Genomic DNA, 17,588 nt, shown 5'->3' with positions numbered 1-17,588 from the left:
GAGCAAGCTGTAAGGGAGTGATGTTGTAAATAGTTCAGTGTTGTCACTGTCTTGCGAACTGCGAAGGAACCTGCGGGGTTTTTTTTGTGTTTTGTAATGAAATATAACTCACTCGTTAATTCAGCAGAGCCCAGCAACAGATCCGGATTGATCATTGTGTGTGTGTGTGTGTGTGTGTGAATATATGGGACATATTAAAGATGAAAGTTAATTCAGTGCCGGCCAGTTAAAGGCAAAGCAAATCTCTCTCTCTCTCTCACACACACACACACACAAGCGTCGGCATAAATATATTTAGCACTTCACAATCCTTACATGTTAGCAGCTCTTTGGAAATATCCTCAGCTTTTACTTCAATGAAAAAAATGACAATGTCAAAAAGCGATTAAAGTTTTATCTCACATAAATGTCAAACTAAATAGGAGCTCAGGGTATTATGTAAACGATTCCTCCTTAAAAAAAATCAGAAGTGAGATTTAAACCAGATGTAGGAATAATTACTTCTTTAAAAAAAAATAAAATCTCTTTACACATTTATTAAATTATGTTCCCAAGCGTCAGAAAATCCATAGTTAGAGGGATGATTTTTTTTTTAAATTATTTACTTAATATAAAGTTTGGTGCAGAAGTTTTCGGATTTCATGCTTTATTCATTTCCCCGTCTACAAATCGCGCCTTTAGACTGCAGGTGATGTGAACGTTTACCCGCAGAATTTTTTACCGCGAACGTCGGAGAACTAACAATTCCGTTCAGAAAACGTCAACATCAACACTGGTGTGTCCTAATTGGGAGCTGCTAACTCTGATTGCCGGTGTTTATATTTATTTTTTAAGAGTTTTGACAAAAATCGTTCTTTTTTCCCACCCCCCCCCCCCCCACCCTTTTCCACGCATGTCACTGTATTTCTTTTTACATTAAAAAAAACGCTATTGTCATCTGAGAATTGCATTGGAATCATTTTATCCAAGCCACACTCTGGCTTTAATTGTAAGTAAGGTGTGCAACTCAAATTCTGGCCTCTGAACGGGCAGTAACCCCATGAAATTAAAAAAAAAACAAAACCCTGGTCTAAAAGAGGGCAAAGCACAGCTTTGTTTTGGCAGTTTATTTATTTATTTATTTATTTGCCTTGCTCGCTTGTTGCAGCCTTACCGTTGCTGTACAGGAGCTGTAACTTGTAGTGAACCCCGTTGTTTGTTTTCTCCCCGTTCTGTTCCTGCGGAGAAGCGACGAGACAGTATATATATATACTTTTTTTTTAAAAAAAAGCACTATTTAAGATCGAACGCAAGCCGCATAAATGCAACTTTGCATTTCATCCGAGTTTTGTTGACAAGAAGAGGAAGGGAGATGTGAAACGCGGGCGGCTGAATTTCGCACGGTTTTCGCGGGCATGTTGGAGATGCTGCCAGGCCTGCTGCTGAGTGCTTCCAGCATTTTCTGTTTTGTATCAATATAATATATATATATATAACAAATACATAAGAGATGCCCGCAGACGGACGGTGATGGGGAGAGAGAAATTGGTGCCAACAGCTTTCAAGGCCGTGGGGCGCCGTGGGACTGGAGTCAATAGGAGCAGGTAAAAAAAAGAAACGCGCAGACAAGAGGAGGGATAGCTAGAGCAACATTAGGGGAGGAGGGGGGGGGGAGAAATGTTTTTTTTATATTAAAAATAATTCCAGAGGCAATTTAAAAAGGAGTAAGTTGGAAGGCATGTGACAAATGGGAAGGGAGGAGAAACAACATGAGGGATCATGAACTGGAAAGAGTTTCAGCAACCTCAACTCTGGAGTAGAAAATAGACCAACTGGAGAAGAGAAACTGACACCAGAAACTAACTCTGGAACGGTAAAGACACCTGGTCAAAAGGAACAAGAGAGGTGGTGGAGAGGGGGGGGGGGTAGGGGGAAGGGGGGAGTCGCGAATTAAGGAAAGGGTTGAAAGGAAAGGATGAATGAAAATGTGAAAAAGAGGCGAAACTTACTTTGTCCTTTTCCACAAAGTCCACGAACGCTGTCCTCTCGATCTCCACAGGTTGACCCTGCCGGTCGTAGAGAGCCAGGACGAAGTGGAAGAAGTTGGACTTGCGGAGGTTGGAGGGTGGCTGTTTCTCAAAGTGTGACCGGGCTAAACCGACCCCACTGCGGGTGAAAAACAAAAAGGTGGGGGGGGGGAAAGAAACCACAGTACAAAGCTCCGGTTAAATGGGACAAAAATTGAAGAGGGGTGGGGATGGGGAGGGGATGGGAAACGGCGCCTCTCAAAACAACTGAAAGCAACAGGAGAGGAAAGGGGACTTGCATCGGTTGTTTGTTTGTGTTTGTGTGTGTGTGGCGGGGGTGGGGGGCGGGGGGGTATGTGTGTGTGGTAAGATGGGGTGGTGGAGGGAGGGCGGCGGAAGCAACCTTAACTTCACTTTACTGCGAGAAATTTGGTGGGGGGGGGGGGTGGGGGGGGGGGAGGGGGGAAAGAGTTTGTAAGATGAGGTGTTCAGTGGAGATTATCAGCAGCTTGTCTTGTTACCGGGTTGGGGATGGGAGCTGCGGACCGGACTTTGTTTTTGCCCCGATTCATTTACACTGCACGGGACTTGGAAAGTTGCTTCTAATTATATTTTTTTTTTGGGGGGGGGGGGGGTTGCGGAAGAAAAGTTTGAGAAGATAAAAAGGCTTTCTCACTGAAGGGAAACAATTAAAAACTTCGGGTGTGTGTGTCATTTTGCAAGTTAAAGAGGCATTCTGCTACAAACCGGACTGAAATACAAAGGGAAGGGCTTGTTGCGGGGTGGAGGTGGAGGGGGGGGGGGGGGGGGCGGCGGTGGGGGCAGAGGAGGGATATGAGCGAAAACAGGGATTGAGGAAGGGGAAAACTAAAGGGAAATTTAGGAAACTTGTTTTTTTTTCTCTCTCTTGAAACTTTTTTTATTATGAGGGGTTACAAATCGTCCCGTGCCCAAGAGTGAAACGGGAAGAATAAGTGGGAAGGAAGATGGAATTCACAGGATTCAGGATTAAGGGTTTTTTTTTACAAAATATATGTTTGTTAAATGTTGATTTTTCATCCAATGTGAGAGTGACGGAAAAGTGTGGGGTGGTGGGGGGGGGACAGTGAAAGAGAGAGAGAGAAAGAGAAAGTTTCAGAAACGGTCTGAGAGAGGTAGCCGAGATCTGTTCAAAAGTGTCTTACCAAGGTATGGGGAGGAAAGCGAGAGAAGGTTGGTGCGGGGGATGGGGGGGGGTCTGGCGAGAGAAAATAGGAAATAGAGGAAAGGGGCAAAGGGGAAGAGAGAGAGAGAGAGAGAAAGAAACGGAGGGAAAGGAAGAAGACAAAACTAGTGCAATTAGAGGAGGCGAAGGAACAGGGAGAAAACAGAGAGAGAGCGAGAGGAAAAAGAGAAATGGGAAATACGGAGAGAAACATAGGAAGAAACAGCAGCCGAAAAAAGAGGGAGAAATAGAGAAGGACAGAAAGAAGGAAACAGAAAAGGCGTGAAAAAGAGATAAACGGAGTGAGGTTGAACCAGAGAGTAAATGTCAGAAAAAAAGCCAACCCGCGGAAAAATAACGGTGAAGTCTAGGACTGAACATTTAATTTTCACCGGACTTAGTAGATTCTTATTAGAAAACAGCAAGCACACGTCGTGCAAAGTAGCAGCGGCGCCCAGAGAGTTCGGAGCTCCTGGTAAGCGGGCTGGGGACAAGAATTGAAGGGGTGGTGGGGAGAGGAGGAAGGGGGTGGTAGGGGGGTGGGGGGGTGGTGGGTGGCACTCGGTCACTGGGACATAGGGGCAACAGAAACAATTCAAGCCATAAGCACACCCTCCCATCTCCCAAGAAAGGAACTATGCAGGACCGCACTAACCTCTGAGCCGCAGTGTTTGCGTCCAATATCCCGCCCGACTGCATCCAGGATCGGACAGGATTCATCCCAGCAACCAAGGGCTCTTCTTTCATGGTTATCCCACCTCTCGGAATGGTTTCCTGGAGGGCAAACATCAAGGCAGCCTTCGTTGTTTGTCTGTCTGTCTGTTTGTTTGTTTGCTGTCTTGGATTCTACTTTGTGCTTCCAAGGGAGACACAATAGTTAATTCTGGGAAGATTTTTCTCTTGTTTGTGTTGTGTGTGTGTGTCTGTCTGTCTGTCTGTCTGGCGTATCAATTGCAGTGAGAAGCTTCGCACGATTTCGCTCCCTGTCCGCTGGGCACACAGATTCCCCGACCAGTCAATTGATCTGTCTTCACTCCACTGATCGGAGGAGACTTGCTGGCACTTGAGAATTGCTTTCACTGAGAAATTAACATGTTGGCTTTCTCCTCTTAAGAGAGATCTTCAGATTCAGCTGGATAAAGTTGAAAGCGGTTGGACCAGCAGAATGTAATATTTGTGGATTGAGGGAGAGAGAGAGAAAGGTAGAATGTAAAAAAAAAGGAATCGTCAGTTCCTGGTGGAAGCAGCGCTGCGAATAGTGAGTTATCCATGTACGAGCCAGAGGCTGAGGAGGGGTTTCTCTTTTTGCTTGCCTCCCCCCCACCTCCCCTCCCTCCCCTGGGGGAGACTAGCCTGGTTCTGCAAATGCCTCCTATCCCCTCTCTCCCTCCCTCTCTCTCTCTCTGTCTGAGTCCCTCCGCCCCCCTCCCCTCCCTCCTCCCCGAGTCTTTGTGTCTCTGCTATCCCAAAGGAATGTACCTTCTCCCGGGCTCGCCACTTGCCAACTCTCCCTCCCTCCCACCCACCCCGGGGAGAGAGAGGGAGAGAGAGAGAGAGAGAGACTCTGCTGCCTCTGATTGACACTCGGAGGTGGGATCAATGCACTCCAAATTAGGACATCTTTATTTAAATCTCTCGGGCTGGCTCCACCAGGATTGGCTGGAGGTTGGGGCGGATTTGCGATGTTGCCATCGGTCATCACTCTCGTCATCTCCCCCAGTTCCAAATAAGAAGTGAATTCCCAGGTAAAATGTCCTTTTAACTCCTTCACAACCAACTGGTTCACATTCAGACAGAGCAGGATAACAGCAACGTTCACGACCACTGTCACGAGGGGCGTTAATGACACGCTATTTGGTACAGCAACCCCCTCCACAACAACCACGCTACATTGAGTTCAAACAGCTGTTAAACTTTTAGAAATAAGATTTTTTTTTGAAAAAAAAAGGTAATGCCAAAGCTTCGTAAAGTGTCTGCAACCCTCGTCACACACGCTCAGCTAACAGCTGCAACTATATAAAGTTGTTATAGGTAAAGTGTTTTGGGAGCTGTCTGAAAGAACGATTGCATTTATATCAAAGCAAAATACTGCGGGTGCTGGGAATCTGAAACAAAAACAGAAAATGCTGGAAAATCCCAGCAGGTCGAACAGCATTTATGCTGTTAAATTTATACTGTACAGTATAAATTACTGTACAGTGTAAATTTCATCACACTATTACTTCTCCTTAGCTCTGAAGAAGAGTCATACCCACTCGAAGCGTTAGCTCTGTTTCTCTCTCCACAGATGCTGTTAGACAGGCTTTGGGGAGTCAGGAAGTGAGTTACTCGCCGCAGAATTCCTAGCCTCTGACCTGCTGTTGTAGCTACAGTATTTATGTTTTTTTTTTAAAAAAATTCGTTCATGGGATGTGGGTGTCACTGGCTGGGCCAGCATTTATTGCCCAACCCTAATTGCCCTTGTTGGGAGGGCATTTGAGGGTCAACCTCATTGCTGTGGGCCTGGAGTCACTTGTAGGCCAGACCAGGCAAGGGACAGCAGATTTCCTTCCCTAAAGGACATTGTATTTGGAGGCCGTATACTGGATGGATCAGGTTTTATTGAGGGAAAATTTGTCAAATTTATTAGAGCTGCAGGTCCAAACTGGTTCATAATCTGTTGGGCTTTGGCCTTTAAATCATTAACTTTCTCCAAATCCTGTTTCTGTTTGGGATTGTGGGGGCCGGGACCAATCAGTGCTATCTGAGAGTCTAGATCTTTAATCACATCAGCTACTGCTGTAGGCCCAGATAATGAAGAGTTCATTGTGACATGCTGCCCAGCCAGCCAGTGCAGCCGCCTCAACACCCACGGCCCATGCTCAGGGTGCGGAGCTGCTGTAGCCTCGAGCTCCTCCCGAATCAGAACCAGATGGGTTCTAATGACAATTGGCAATGGTTTCATGGTCACCATCAGACTTTTAATTCCAGTTTTTTATTGAATTCAAATTTCACCATCTGTCGTGGTGGGATTCAAACCCAGGTTCACAGAGCATTACCCTGGGTCTCTGGAATACCAGTTAGTGACAATACCACTATGCCACTGCCTCACTCTGAGGCTCCCCTATGTGGCTAGTCCAATTCAGTTTCTGGTCAATGCTAACCCCCAGGATGTTGATAATGGGAGAATCAGTGACGGTAATGCCATTGAATATCAAGGGGCAATGGTTAGATTCTCTCTTGTTGGAAATGGTCATTGCCTGGCAGTTGTGTGGCACGAATGTTACTTGCCACTTGTCAGCCCAAGCCTGGACATTGCCCAGGTCTTGCTGCATTTGGACGGGGACTGCTTCAGTATCTGAGGAGTCAAGAATGGTACTGAACATTGTGCAATCATCAGCAAACATCCCCACTTCTGACCTTATGATGGAGGGAAGGTCATTGATGAAGCAGCTGAAGATGTTTGGGCCTAGGACACTACCCTGAGATTTGGATAGACAAGGGAGTCAAGGGTTATGTTCGGCAGACAGAAAAATGGAGTTGAGACCAGAGCTAGATCAGCCATGATCTTGTTGAATAGTAGAGCAGGCTCGAAGGGCCAAATGGCCTGCTTGCCCCCCATACTTTTGTTTATTGAAAAAAGGCTCAATGTCTGGACATATTCCTTTTGCCTGCAGAGGACAAGTTCCTGCACAAGGATATATGTCGTTTATGATAAGCACTAGTGAGCTACATTATGAGACCAACTGATCATCTTAATTGGTTCTTAGAGTAATTCTTAGCACACTCAGGATTGTTCAGCAAGTGTTCTCTGATCTTTTGCACCTTTTTAATAAATAAAGCATGGGGGACAATAGCTTCCTGGTGCATTCACCATGGCAATGGCTTGACCAATCAAATTGACTTGCCAACCAATCAGCACCCCTTTTCTCATGCAGTATAAATTGTTGTGCCCTTTGAAATTTGACATTCTTCAATTAGTCCTGATATGGGATGCAATGGCATAGTGGTATTGTCACTGGACTAGTAATCCAGAGAGCCAGGGTAATGCTCTGGGGACCAGGGTTGGAATCCTGCCACACCAGATAGCGAAATTTGAATTCAATAAAAAGTTTCAATAAAAATTAAAAGTCTAATGATGACCATGAAACCATTGCCGATTGTTGTTAAAAACCCACCTGGTTCACTTAAGTCTGGTCTGGTCAATATGTGACTCCAGACCCACAGCGATGTGGTTGACTCTTAAATGCCCTGTGAAATGGCCTAGCAAGCCATTCAGTTGTATCAAACTGCTACAAAGTCTCGAAAAAGGAATGAAATTGGATGGACCACTCAATGTTGACCTAGGCACCGGAAACAACAATGACAACTCAACCCTGTCGACCCTGCAAAGTCCTCCTTACTAACATCTGGGGACTAGTCCCAAGCAACAGCCTGACACAATCATCCTTACAGAATCATATCTTACAGATAATGTCCCAGACACCACCATCACCATGTCCTGTCCCACCAGCAGGACAGACCCAGCAGAGGTGGCAGCACAGTGGTATACAGTCAGGGAGGAGTTACCCTGGGAGTCCTCAACATCGACTCTGGATCCCATGAAGTCTCATGGCATCAGGTCAAACATGGGCAATGAAACCTCCTGCTGATTACCACACACCGCCCTCCCTCAGCTGGTGAATCAGTGCTCCTCCATGTTGAACATCACTTGGAGGAAGCAAGGGCGCAGAATGTTTTTTGGGTGGGCGACTTCAATGTCCATCACCAAGAGTGGCTTGGTACCACCACTACTAACCGGGCTGGCTGAGTCCTAAAGGACATAGCTGGCTCTGTGGCAGGTGGCGAGGGAACGAACAAGAGGGAAAACATACTTGACATCATCTTCACCAACCTGCCTGCCACAGACGTATCTGTCCATGACAGTATCGGTAGGAGTGGCCACCGCACAGTCATTGTGGAGACAAAGTCCTGCCTTCACATTGAGGATACCCTCCATCATGTTGCCACTTTCGTGATACCACTACCACCATGCTAAATGGGATAAATTTCGAATAGATCAAGACTGGATATCCATGAGGTGCTGTGGGCCATCAGCAGCAGCAGAATTGTACTCAAACACAATCTGTAACCTCATGGCCCGGCATACCCCCCAAGCTACCATTACCACCAAGCCAGGGGATCAACCCTAGTTCAATGAAGAGTGCAGGAGGGCATGACAGGAGCAGCAACAGGCATACCTAAAAATGAGGTGTCAACATGGTGAAGCTATAACAGGACTACTTGCATGTGAAACAGCATAAGCAGCAAGTGATAGACAAAGCTAGGAGATCCCACAACCAATAGATCAGATCTAAGCTCTGCAGTCCTGCCACATCCAGCTATGAATGGTGGTGGACAATTAAACAACTCAGTGGAGGAGGATGCTCCACAAATATCCCCATCCTCAATGATGGAGGAGGCCAGCATATCAATGCAAAAGATAAGGCTGAAGAATTTGCTACAATTTTTAGACAGAAGTGCCGAGTGGATGATCTATCTCAGCCTTCTCCGGAGGTCCCCAGCATCACAGATGCCAATCTTCAGCCAATTTGATTCACTCCGCATTATATCAAGAAATGGCTAAAGACACTGGATACTGCAAATGCTATGGGGCCTGACAATATTCAGGTAATGGAACTGAAGGCATGTGCTCCAGAACTTGCCACAGCCCTAGCCAAATTGTTCCAGTACAGATAAAACACTGGCTTCTAACCGGCTATGTGGAAATTGCTCAGGTATGTGCTGTACATAAAAAGCAGGACAAATCCAACCCAGCCAATTGCTGCCCCAACAGTCTACTCTCCATCGTCAGTCAAATAATGGAAGGGGTCGTCAACAGTGCTATCAATAACCTGCTCACTGACTCCCAGTTTGGATTCCAACAGGGCCACTGAGATCATGGCCTCATTACAGCCTTGGATCAAATATGGACAAAAGAGCTGAACTCCCGAGGTGAAGTGAGAGTGACTGCCCTTGACATCAAGGCTGCATTTGACTGACTGTGGCATCAAGGAGCCCTAGCAAAACTGGAGTCAATGGGAATCAGGGGGAAAACTCTACACTGGTTGTAGTCATACCTAACACAAATGAAGATGGCTATGGTTGTTGGAGGTCAGTCAGCTCAGTTCCAGGACATCACTGCAGGAGTTCTTTAGGGTAGCGTCATCAGCCCAACCATCTTCAGCTGCTTCATCAATGACCTCTCTTCCATCCTAAGGTCGGAAGTGGGGATATTCGCTGATGATTGCACAATGTTCAGTACCATTCTTGACTCCTCAGATACTGAAGCAGTCCACGTCCAAATGCAGCAAGACATGAACAATATCCAGGCTTGGCCTGGCAAGTGGCAAATAACATTCGTGCCACACGCATGTCAGGCAATGACCATTTCCAACAAGAGAGAATCCAACCATTGCCCCTTGATGGCATTACCATCACTGAATCCCCCACTATCAACATCCTGGGGCTACCATTGACCAGAAAGTGAACTGGTCTAGCCATATAAATACTGTAGCTACAAGAGCAGGTCAGAGGCTAGGAATCCTGTGGCGAGTAACTCACCTCCTGGCTCCCCAAAGCCTGTCCACAATCTACAAGGCACAAGTCAGGAGTGTGAAGGAATAGTCCCCACTTGTCTGGATGAGTGCAGCTCCTGCAAGAAGCTTGAGACCCTCCAGGACAAAGCAGCCTGCTTGATTGGCACCACATCCACAAACACGCGCTCCCTCCACTATCGATGCACAATAGCAGCAGTGTGTACCATCTACAAGATGCACTGCAGGAATTCACCTAGGCTCCATAGACAGCCCCTTCCAAACCCTCAGTCACTATCACCTTTAAGGACAAGGGCAGCAGATACATGGGAACACCACCACCCGGAAGTTCCCCTCCAAGCCACTCACCATCCTGACTAGGAAATATATCCCCATTCCTTCACTGTTGCTGGGCCAAAATACTGGAACTCCGTTCCTCAACAGCACAGTGGGTGTACCTACACCACATGGACTGCAGCGGTTCAAGAAGACAGCTCACCACCACCTTCTCAAGCGCAATTAGGGATGGGCAATAAATGCTGGCCTAGCCAGCGAAGCCCACATCCCGTGAATGAATTTTTAAAAATCAGTGCCAGATGAAAAGCTTTAACAGCAGGTCTCAGCCATTCAATTTCTCTACTACCAAGTGACTATTAAGTATGTTAAGACAAAATTTAGCAAAGTATGTGAAATATTAAATTCTATAAATCAAAGTGAATCCTGAAACATTCTTTATTCATTCATGGGTTGTGGGCATCGTTAGCAAGGGTGACATTTATTTCCAGACCTAATCACCCTGAGTTTGACACAAGTGAGTGGGTTGCCAGAACCAACCACTCTGGTGTGGGTCCGTTGTCACATATGGGCCCAGGCTGGTAACCACAACAGATTCTCTTCCCATAAAGGGCATTAGTGAATCTTTGATGACAACCATCAGTTTCATGGTCACTTTAACAGATACCATCTTTTTAGTTCCAGATTCTAAGTGGGTTATTTTAGCCAACAGATGATTGCGGGCACTAAATCAGTGCAATTTTAATAAGACTAGCCTGATTGCAATAAAATATTTAACTCACAATTTTGGTCATTATCATAATTTGAACCTGCCCCGAGGCGTCTTGCAGGTGCACTTGAGTGGTCATAAAAAGGGTTTTTCGTGGAGTGATTTATTTTGGTTCCTTACACTCACTTCCACTGAAGGTGTGGGGTGTGTTGGCTAGCACCTAATGACAGGCTTCAGGATTGTTCAGGGACTGAGTGAGAGGGTGCACATCTTCTCAGGTGTGGCCTGGAGTTCCTGGTGGAGATTGACCGGAGCAGGAGAGATGCCCTGTACCTGCCAAAGGGGAGGATGCTTCCTCCTCGTCCTCCTGCCTCTGTCTCCTGTGGGAGCTGGTGCTGCCCTGCCTGGCCTTGCCTCCTAGTCCTCACCTAGATCAAGGATGACCCCTTGCAAGATACCCATGAGCAAACACTCTACGACTAGGAGGTGGAACAGCACAGCACTTTAGGTGAAATGCTCAGGGAATTTCTACAATAAATGTTGATAGCGTGTTGGTGAAGTCTTGATAAATTATCCCAGAAAACCTTCCAACGCTTTTCCAAGGTTCTCTTCACAGCTTCAGCAGCAATGACCTTGAAATGGTGCATATCCCTTTAAAGAATGTTTGAAATCAACATGAACACCCTGTTTACTCCCTAATAGCTGTTCACTATTAGTAGAGGGCATTAGTTAAAATGTTAGTCATCAAGATGCCACGCAGCCTCTTCAATGAGTGCTAGCAGGGATTGTAAGTGGAAATCAATTGTTTAACATGCTGTTCCTAGTGGAGGCTTCAATTCCTTTACCAAGATGGCATCATGTACTAAATGCAGGCCAAACCAGCATTTCAGCTTAATGTTCTTGGTTTTCTCTTTATTTCTTTAGCACCTCAAATGGTCAGTGATAATTGCCCGATAATTCTCCATGTCACGTTCTGTGGGTTATCAATCCAGACTTCTGTTTTATTAGTTTGCTAACGTAATCCCTACCCACACCAATTTATAGGCTAATACATCTAAGTCAGGCAAGTTAATGGGAGCCAAGGTCATCAGTGAAAATGAGTGAAGAGCAGATTTGGAGTAAGTATGAGGAAGATTGGCGGGGAAGTTTCCTCAGGGCTTTTCATAACTACTGCAGAAGTCCATCAGGGACTTTCATTAACACAAAAATCAAAGATGCAGTGCTGCACAGCAGGCAGCAGTGCAGTGGAACAAGAACAGAAATGAAGAAGTTCCATTTGTACACATGCTCAATGTGCCTCGCAAAAAGGTCCCACAACACCCCAAATGATACTAGAATTAACTTAATGATAGGACAAATTTCCGATGTTGTATGGCCACTTTTCAAAGCTGGCAGCCTTGACTCTTCCCTCTGAGTCAGAAGATTGTGTGTTCCAGTGATTTGAGCATACAATCTGGGTTGACACTTCAGGGCAGCACTGAGGGAGTTGTGTCTCTGTCAGAGGTGCTGTCTTTTGGATCAGACTTTGAACTAAAGCCCCATCTATCCTCTCAGTTGAATGCAAAAGGATCCACGACTTGTTCAAAAAAGAACATCATTAACAATCAAATCATCTGGTTATTCTCACATTCTGTTATGTAAGGCCTTGTTATATGCAAATTGGATGCAGAGTTTCCCAGATTACAAGTGTGACTACACTTCAAAAGCACTACATTGACTGTCAGTGCTTTAGTAAATCCTGAGGTCGTGAAAAGTGCCTTATAAATGTTAGTCTCATTGTCTGTGGTCCAACCTGACTTGTTCTGATCAAATCGACCTATTCAAATGGTCTGCTTGAAACTTGCTGGTCTTCCAATGCATGCAGTTGTCCACCACCAGGTATTGCAGACTGGTGGATACCAAGGTCCATAACTATGTGCTGAGGATTGTACTGAAGCTTGGGGCAGCCACCACAGAGGCACAATGGGGAAAGGTCACCATCTAAGGCCTTTCAACCATGGTGCACCAAGAGGCTGGAAACTGCATAGAACCCCTCGGGCTATATACCTGACATGGAATGTATATTATAAACATCAAGAGTATTGAATTTGTATTGAGGCACATCAGAGTGGAACATGCAGTATGGAGGAAAATTGAATTTTATTGCACTTTCTGTAATATTCAATTTGGAATTTTTTTTTAACAAATTTCATGAATAAATTTAATTATATTGCTGGGAAAAGAATCAAATCACCACATTCACTAAAGTTGTGAAAGCCAGTATATAAACAAATACTAGAGAGATGACTTGCAAAAACTGTTTGGCCTCTTTTCAAAGGTATCAGCCTTGAATCTCACCTCTAAGGCAGAAGGTTCGAGTCCCACTCCAGTGGCCTGAACAATTAATCTAGGCAGTTCAGTGCAGTACTGAGGCAATGCTGTGCTGTCAGAACATTATGGTCCTGAAACGTTAACTCTGTTTCTCTGCCCGCAGATGCTGCCTGACCTGCTATGTGTTATGGCCTTTTACATCTACGTCCACTTTTTTTTCTCCTCTTATTTTTCCGACGTGCTCAGGGATGTATTAAATATTTGTTAACACCAACTCTACTAAGTGTGATGGCTACGGCCAAAGTCAAGCCACAAACCGCAATCTTGGAAGTTGTTTTGCATCAGATAAGTCATTTTTAACGTTTTCCATTTTTACTTGAGACTTTGAGATCTTTATTGACATTTTGGGGATTGCATCCTGCAATCCCCAACCACTGGTAGTCAGGGCTGCAGGTTTAACTGTGACTAGATAAATTGAACTCCATTTTACGTGCTGGGGAATTTTACTGATCTTTGGAGGATTGCATTCCACGATTCCACCCATTCTGCCTGCAGAAAGTCCGCGGCACATGATTATAATTAGTATTAATAAAGATTTTTATCATTAATAATGTATAGTTTTGATATGCTAATATTACTTACAAATCTGACAGCACCAGTTGTGGTTAATTAATGAAAAAAGTGAATCATTAACAGCAACATGTAATAATACTTGTGAATTATTAATCATTGGCAAGGGCATCATTTTAATATCAGAGAGAAGAGCTGATTATATTAATTATCAGAAGGGTTTTTAGTATTAGAATGAGTAAAAGAGAACAGGAACTAAGGAAGCTGAAACTAGTTATAACCATTGCAAACAGCTCAACTAGTAACACTGCTGCTATTAATAATGTTTTAACAATAGATGTTTGTTAACTAATCTATTAACCTGATCTGGACAAGTAAAGTGTCGACAGATACCAGGAAGATTCTTAATTGATCCAATAATATTAAGGGCAAGGAAATTATATAATTCCATGATCGCTAATGTTTTCTATTTAGCTTGAGAGGAGATGTTTAAATATTGCTTATTAATGAAGTAAAATTTTAATTGAGATGCAACTCTTTACTTTCCCAGTTTCCCACTTTTCAAGTGATTTCCGACTGGTTGAAGCAAATAATTATGACCTGGCTTCCATACAAAGAGGGAGGTAAACTTTCCCATCTCATCCTTCTCAACCTGTCTGCCGCCTTTGACATGATTGACCAAATGTCCAGTTGGGTGGAATTGATCTCACATTCCATTCTCGTCTAACTATTTGTAGTCAGAGAATCGCTTGCAATGGCTTCTCTTCCTGCTTCTGCACCATTTCTTCTGGCATCCTCCAAGAATCAATCCTTGGCTCCCTCCTAGTCCTCATCTACGTACTGCCCCTCAGTGACATCACCCGAAGGTAGAGTGTTAGTTTTCAACTGTACGCTAATGACACCCAGCTCACCCTCGCCACCACCTTTCTCAACTTCTCCACTGTTGCTAAATGATCAAACTGCTTATCTGACAGCTAGTACTGGGTGAGCAGAAATTGCATCCAATTAAATATTGGGAAGACGGAAACTATTGTTTCGACCCTCACTCCAAACTCTGTTCCCTAGCTACCGACACGATCCTTCTTCCTGGCAACAGTCTGAGATTAAGCCAGTCTGTTCAAAACCAGGGTTTTATACTTGATCCCAAGATAAGCTTCTGGCCTCATATTTACACCAGCACTAAGACTGCCTATTTCCACCTCTGTAATATCACCCTACTTTGTCCCTTTATCAACTCATCTGCTGCTGAAACCCTATTTATGACTTTGTTACCTCTAGACCCAAATATTCCAATGCTCCCCTAGCTGGACTCCCTCATTCTACCCTCCATAAACATGAGCTAATCCAAAATTCTGCTGCCAATGTCTTAACTTACACCAAGTTTTATTCCCCTATCACCCTGTGGTCACTGACCTACACTGGCTCTCGGTCCACAATGTCTTGATTTTAAGCTGCTCATCCTCCTTTCCAAATCTCTCCGTGGCCTCATCCCTTTCTATCTCTATGATCGCTTCCAACCCCACAACCCTCTGAGATACCTGCACTCCTCTAATTCTGACCTCTTGTGCATCCCAAATTTTAATTGCTCCACAATTGGTGGCCGTGCCTTCAGTTGCCTCAGTTCCATGCTCTGAAACCTCCTCTCTACCATATTGTTCATCTTTTAATACGCTGCTTAAAAACTATCTCTTTGCCCGAGTTTTTCGCATTTGACCTGACATCTCCTCATGTAGCCCAGTGTCATACTTTATTTTATAATGCTCCAGTGAAGTGCCTTGGGTCATTTATTCCAGTAAACGGGCTATATAAATATAAGTTCAGAGGACCATTATCAAACAAAATTTGATTCCAAGCCCCATTATGGGATGACCAAAAGCTTGGTCAAAGAGGTAGATTTTAAGGAGTGTCTTAAAGGAGGAGAGAAGTGAGAAATTTCATACTGAATAACATATGAAGTAATTTTGAAGATAACTCTTTCCAATTCAGCTCTTTTGGGTCTTCTTTATCAACTGAAACAACAGCATAAGGGGTAGAGTATTGCTAATCAGACAGGCAGGAGGGTGCTGGGGGGTGGTGGGTTGAACTGTTTCAACTGGTTAACGTTTTGCAATACCCTAAGTACCCTTATTGATTCCTAAACCTTGGCAATACTACATGAGATAAATTAGGCATGGGCCTACAAGTAAATGGTATCCATCCTATTTTGCACAAATGCTGCATGCATGTATTTTTTAACAGGTATGTTTGAGGATCTTAAACATGGTGATGGGTTTCCTTGTATAAGACACCTTTCTTGACCAATGCTTGTTTGGTATCATCTGATCCCATGGCAGCCCTAGCTCTGTGGTAGCACACCTGCCTCTGAGTATGAATCCCATTCCTGAAACCTGATCGCATGATCTAGACTCAAACTTCAATACAGTACTGAGGGAGCACTACATGGTGGGAAATCCCATCTTTTTCCTGGGACATTAAACTGAGGGTCCGTCTGCTCAGGTAAAAGATTCCATAGCATTTTAAAGAAGAGCAGTGCAGTTCTCCTCAGTGTCCTGGCCAAGAATACCACCTGAAAAAGTGTTTATTGGGCAATTTATCTCATTGCTATTTGTGGGACCTTCCTGTGCACAAATTGACTGCCGTGTTTCTAACATAACAGCAGTGACCACACTTCAGAAGTATTTTATTAGTCCCAATGTGCTTTGGGACATCCTGAGGATGCAAATTCTTTCTTGTGAGAATACCAGGTAGAATAATTTATGAGAAAGTTACAGGAATATTAATATATGAGAGAGTTATTGATCGAGTAACATATGGGACCATTCAATGTGGAATAATGTCTGGGAGGAGCATGCGGACAGAATGAAAGAGTTACAGACAGAATAATAGAGGAGCAAATGGCAGAAGGAGTAGCATATGAGAGAGTTCAGATGAATAGTGTATGGGAGGGAGAAAGAGACAGAAATAGATTGATGGATAACCTATCGGAACTGGTATTGAAGTTGTTCCACTCTGTGTTTGATTGGAGTTATGCCAGTTTTGGCCTTTTATGTATTCCCAATTTGAAGTTCTCTACCATAGCAGCAGTGCCTGGGCCCTAAGCTCTGGAATTCCCTCCCTGAATCTCTCCACCTCTCTACTTGATGAAACCTACCTTGATAAGCGAGCTTATCCCTTGATGTGGTTTGCTTTTAACTTCTGTTTCATGACTCTCTTGTGAAGCACCTTAGAATGTTCTATTACACTGAAGGCGTTAGATAAATGCAACATGTTGCTATTGTTGTAGCAATCCCTGTTGCTTCCAGATGCCAAACAATTTTCAAAATCTCCCCCTCCATTTTGCTTCTTCACTGTGGTGAACAGAAACTTTATCATACTTACAGAGGTCAGAGGGGGTGGGGGTTTGTTGGTGTGGGGGGGGGGCGGGGTGCGGTGGTGGAGGTGGTATTGGTGTGTGGCATGAGGATATTGTTGTATTTGAAACCAAACATGAATCTGTTTAAATCAAGGTGTTGCCAGACTGCGGGCTCATTTAGAACTGGAGCTCATTACCAGAACAGTGGAATAAAAGTCAGAGGAAGTTGCAATGAAAAGTGTGCAGTTCTCTGGTCAGACTGCAACTTGAATGATGTCTCCAGTTCTGGCCATGAAGGGATAAAGGAGAAGCTGGACGCAGAACAGGGAAACATTGCAAGATTGATCTTTGATATCAGAGGTCAAACTGTTTCTCAGTCTCTCAGTGTCTCATTCTCTGAATCTATCTCTCAGTTTTGACTCAGTTGCTCAGTGCCCCAGTCTCTTCCGTAAATCTTTCAGTTTCTCTATCCACCTGTCTCAGTGTCTTTCACCATCACTCAACCTCTCAATGTATCCTCCAGGTCGTTTTACACTGAGGATAGTGGAAAGTAAAACTGGGATGCGTATCTAACCCGTGGCTATCCTAT

The 17,588-nt window shown here is 44.5% G+C and overlaps 1 protein-coding gene across 7 annotated transcripts in view; it reads right to left on the bottom strand.

Annotated features, from left to right (window-relative positions):
- The window catches only part of LOC121279046 (transcription factor COE3-like), a 472,564-nt gene extending 468,178 nt beyond the window's left edge, over positions 1-4,386 (bottom strand). For all 7 annotated transcript variants that reach the window (XM_041189853.1, XM_041189893.1, XM_041189864.1 and 4 more), the window contains exons 1-3: positions 3,866-4,386; positions 1,989-2,145; positions 1,154-1,217 (exon numbers count right to left, since the gene is read on the bottom strand). In XM_041189853.1, coding sequence (XP_041045787.1) covers positions 1,154-1,217; positions 1,989-2,145; positions 3,866-3,999 — 355 coding nt within the window. In that variant the 5' untranslated portion in view covers positions 4,000-4,386. The remainder of the gene's footprint in view (positions 1-1,153; positions 1,218-1,988; positions 2,146-3,865) is intronic.
- Between the last annotated feature and the right edge of the window lie 13,202 nt (positions 4,387-17,588).

The sequence above is a fragment of the Carcharodon carcharias genome, chromosome 1 (assembly GCF_017639515.1).
Source record: "Carcharodon carcharias isolate sCarCar2 chromosome 1, sCarCar2.pri, whole genome shotgun sequence".
Lineage (NCBI taxonomy): Eukaryota > Metazoa > Chordata > Chondrichthyes > Lamniformes > Lamnidae > Carcharodon > Carcharodon carcharias.
The sequence above is the reverse complement of the archived record's forward strand: the minus strand, read 5'-3'. Positions and strand labels throughout refer to the sequence as shown.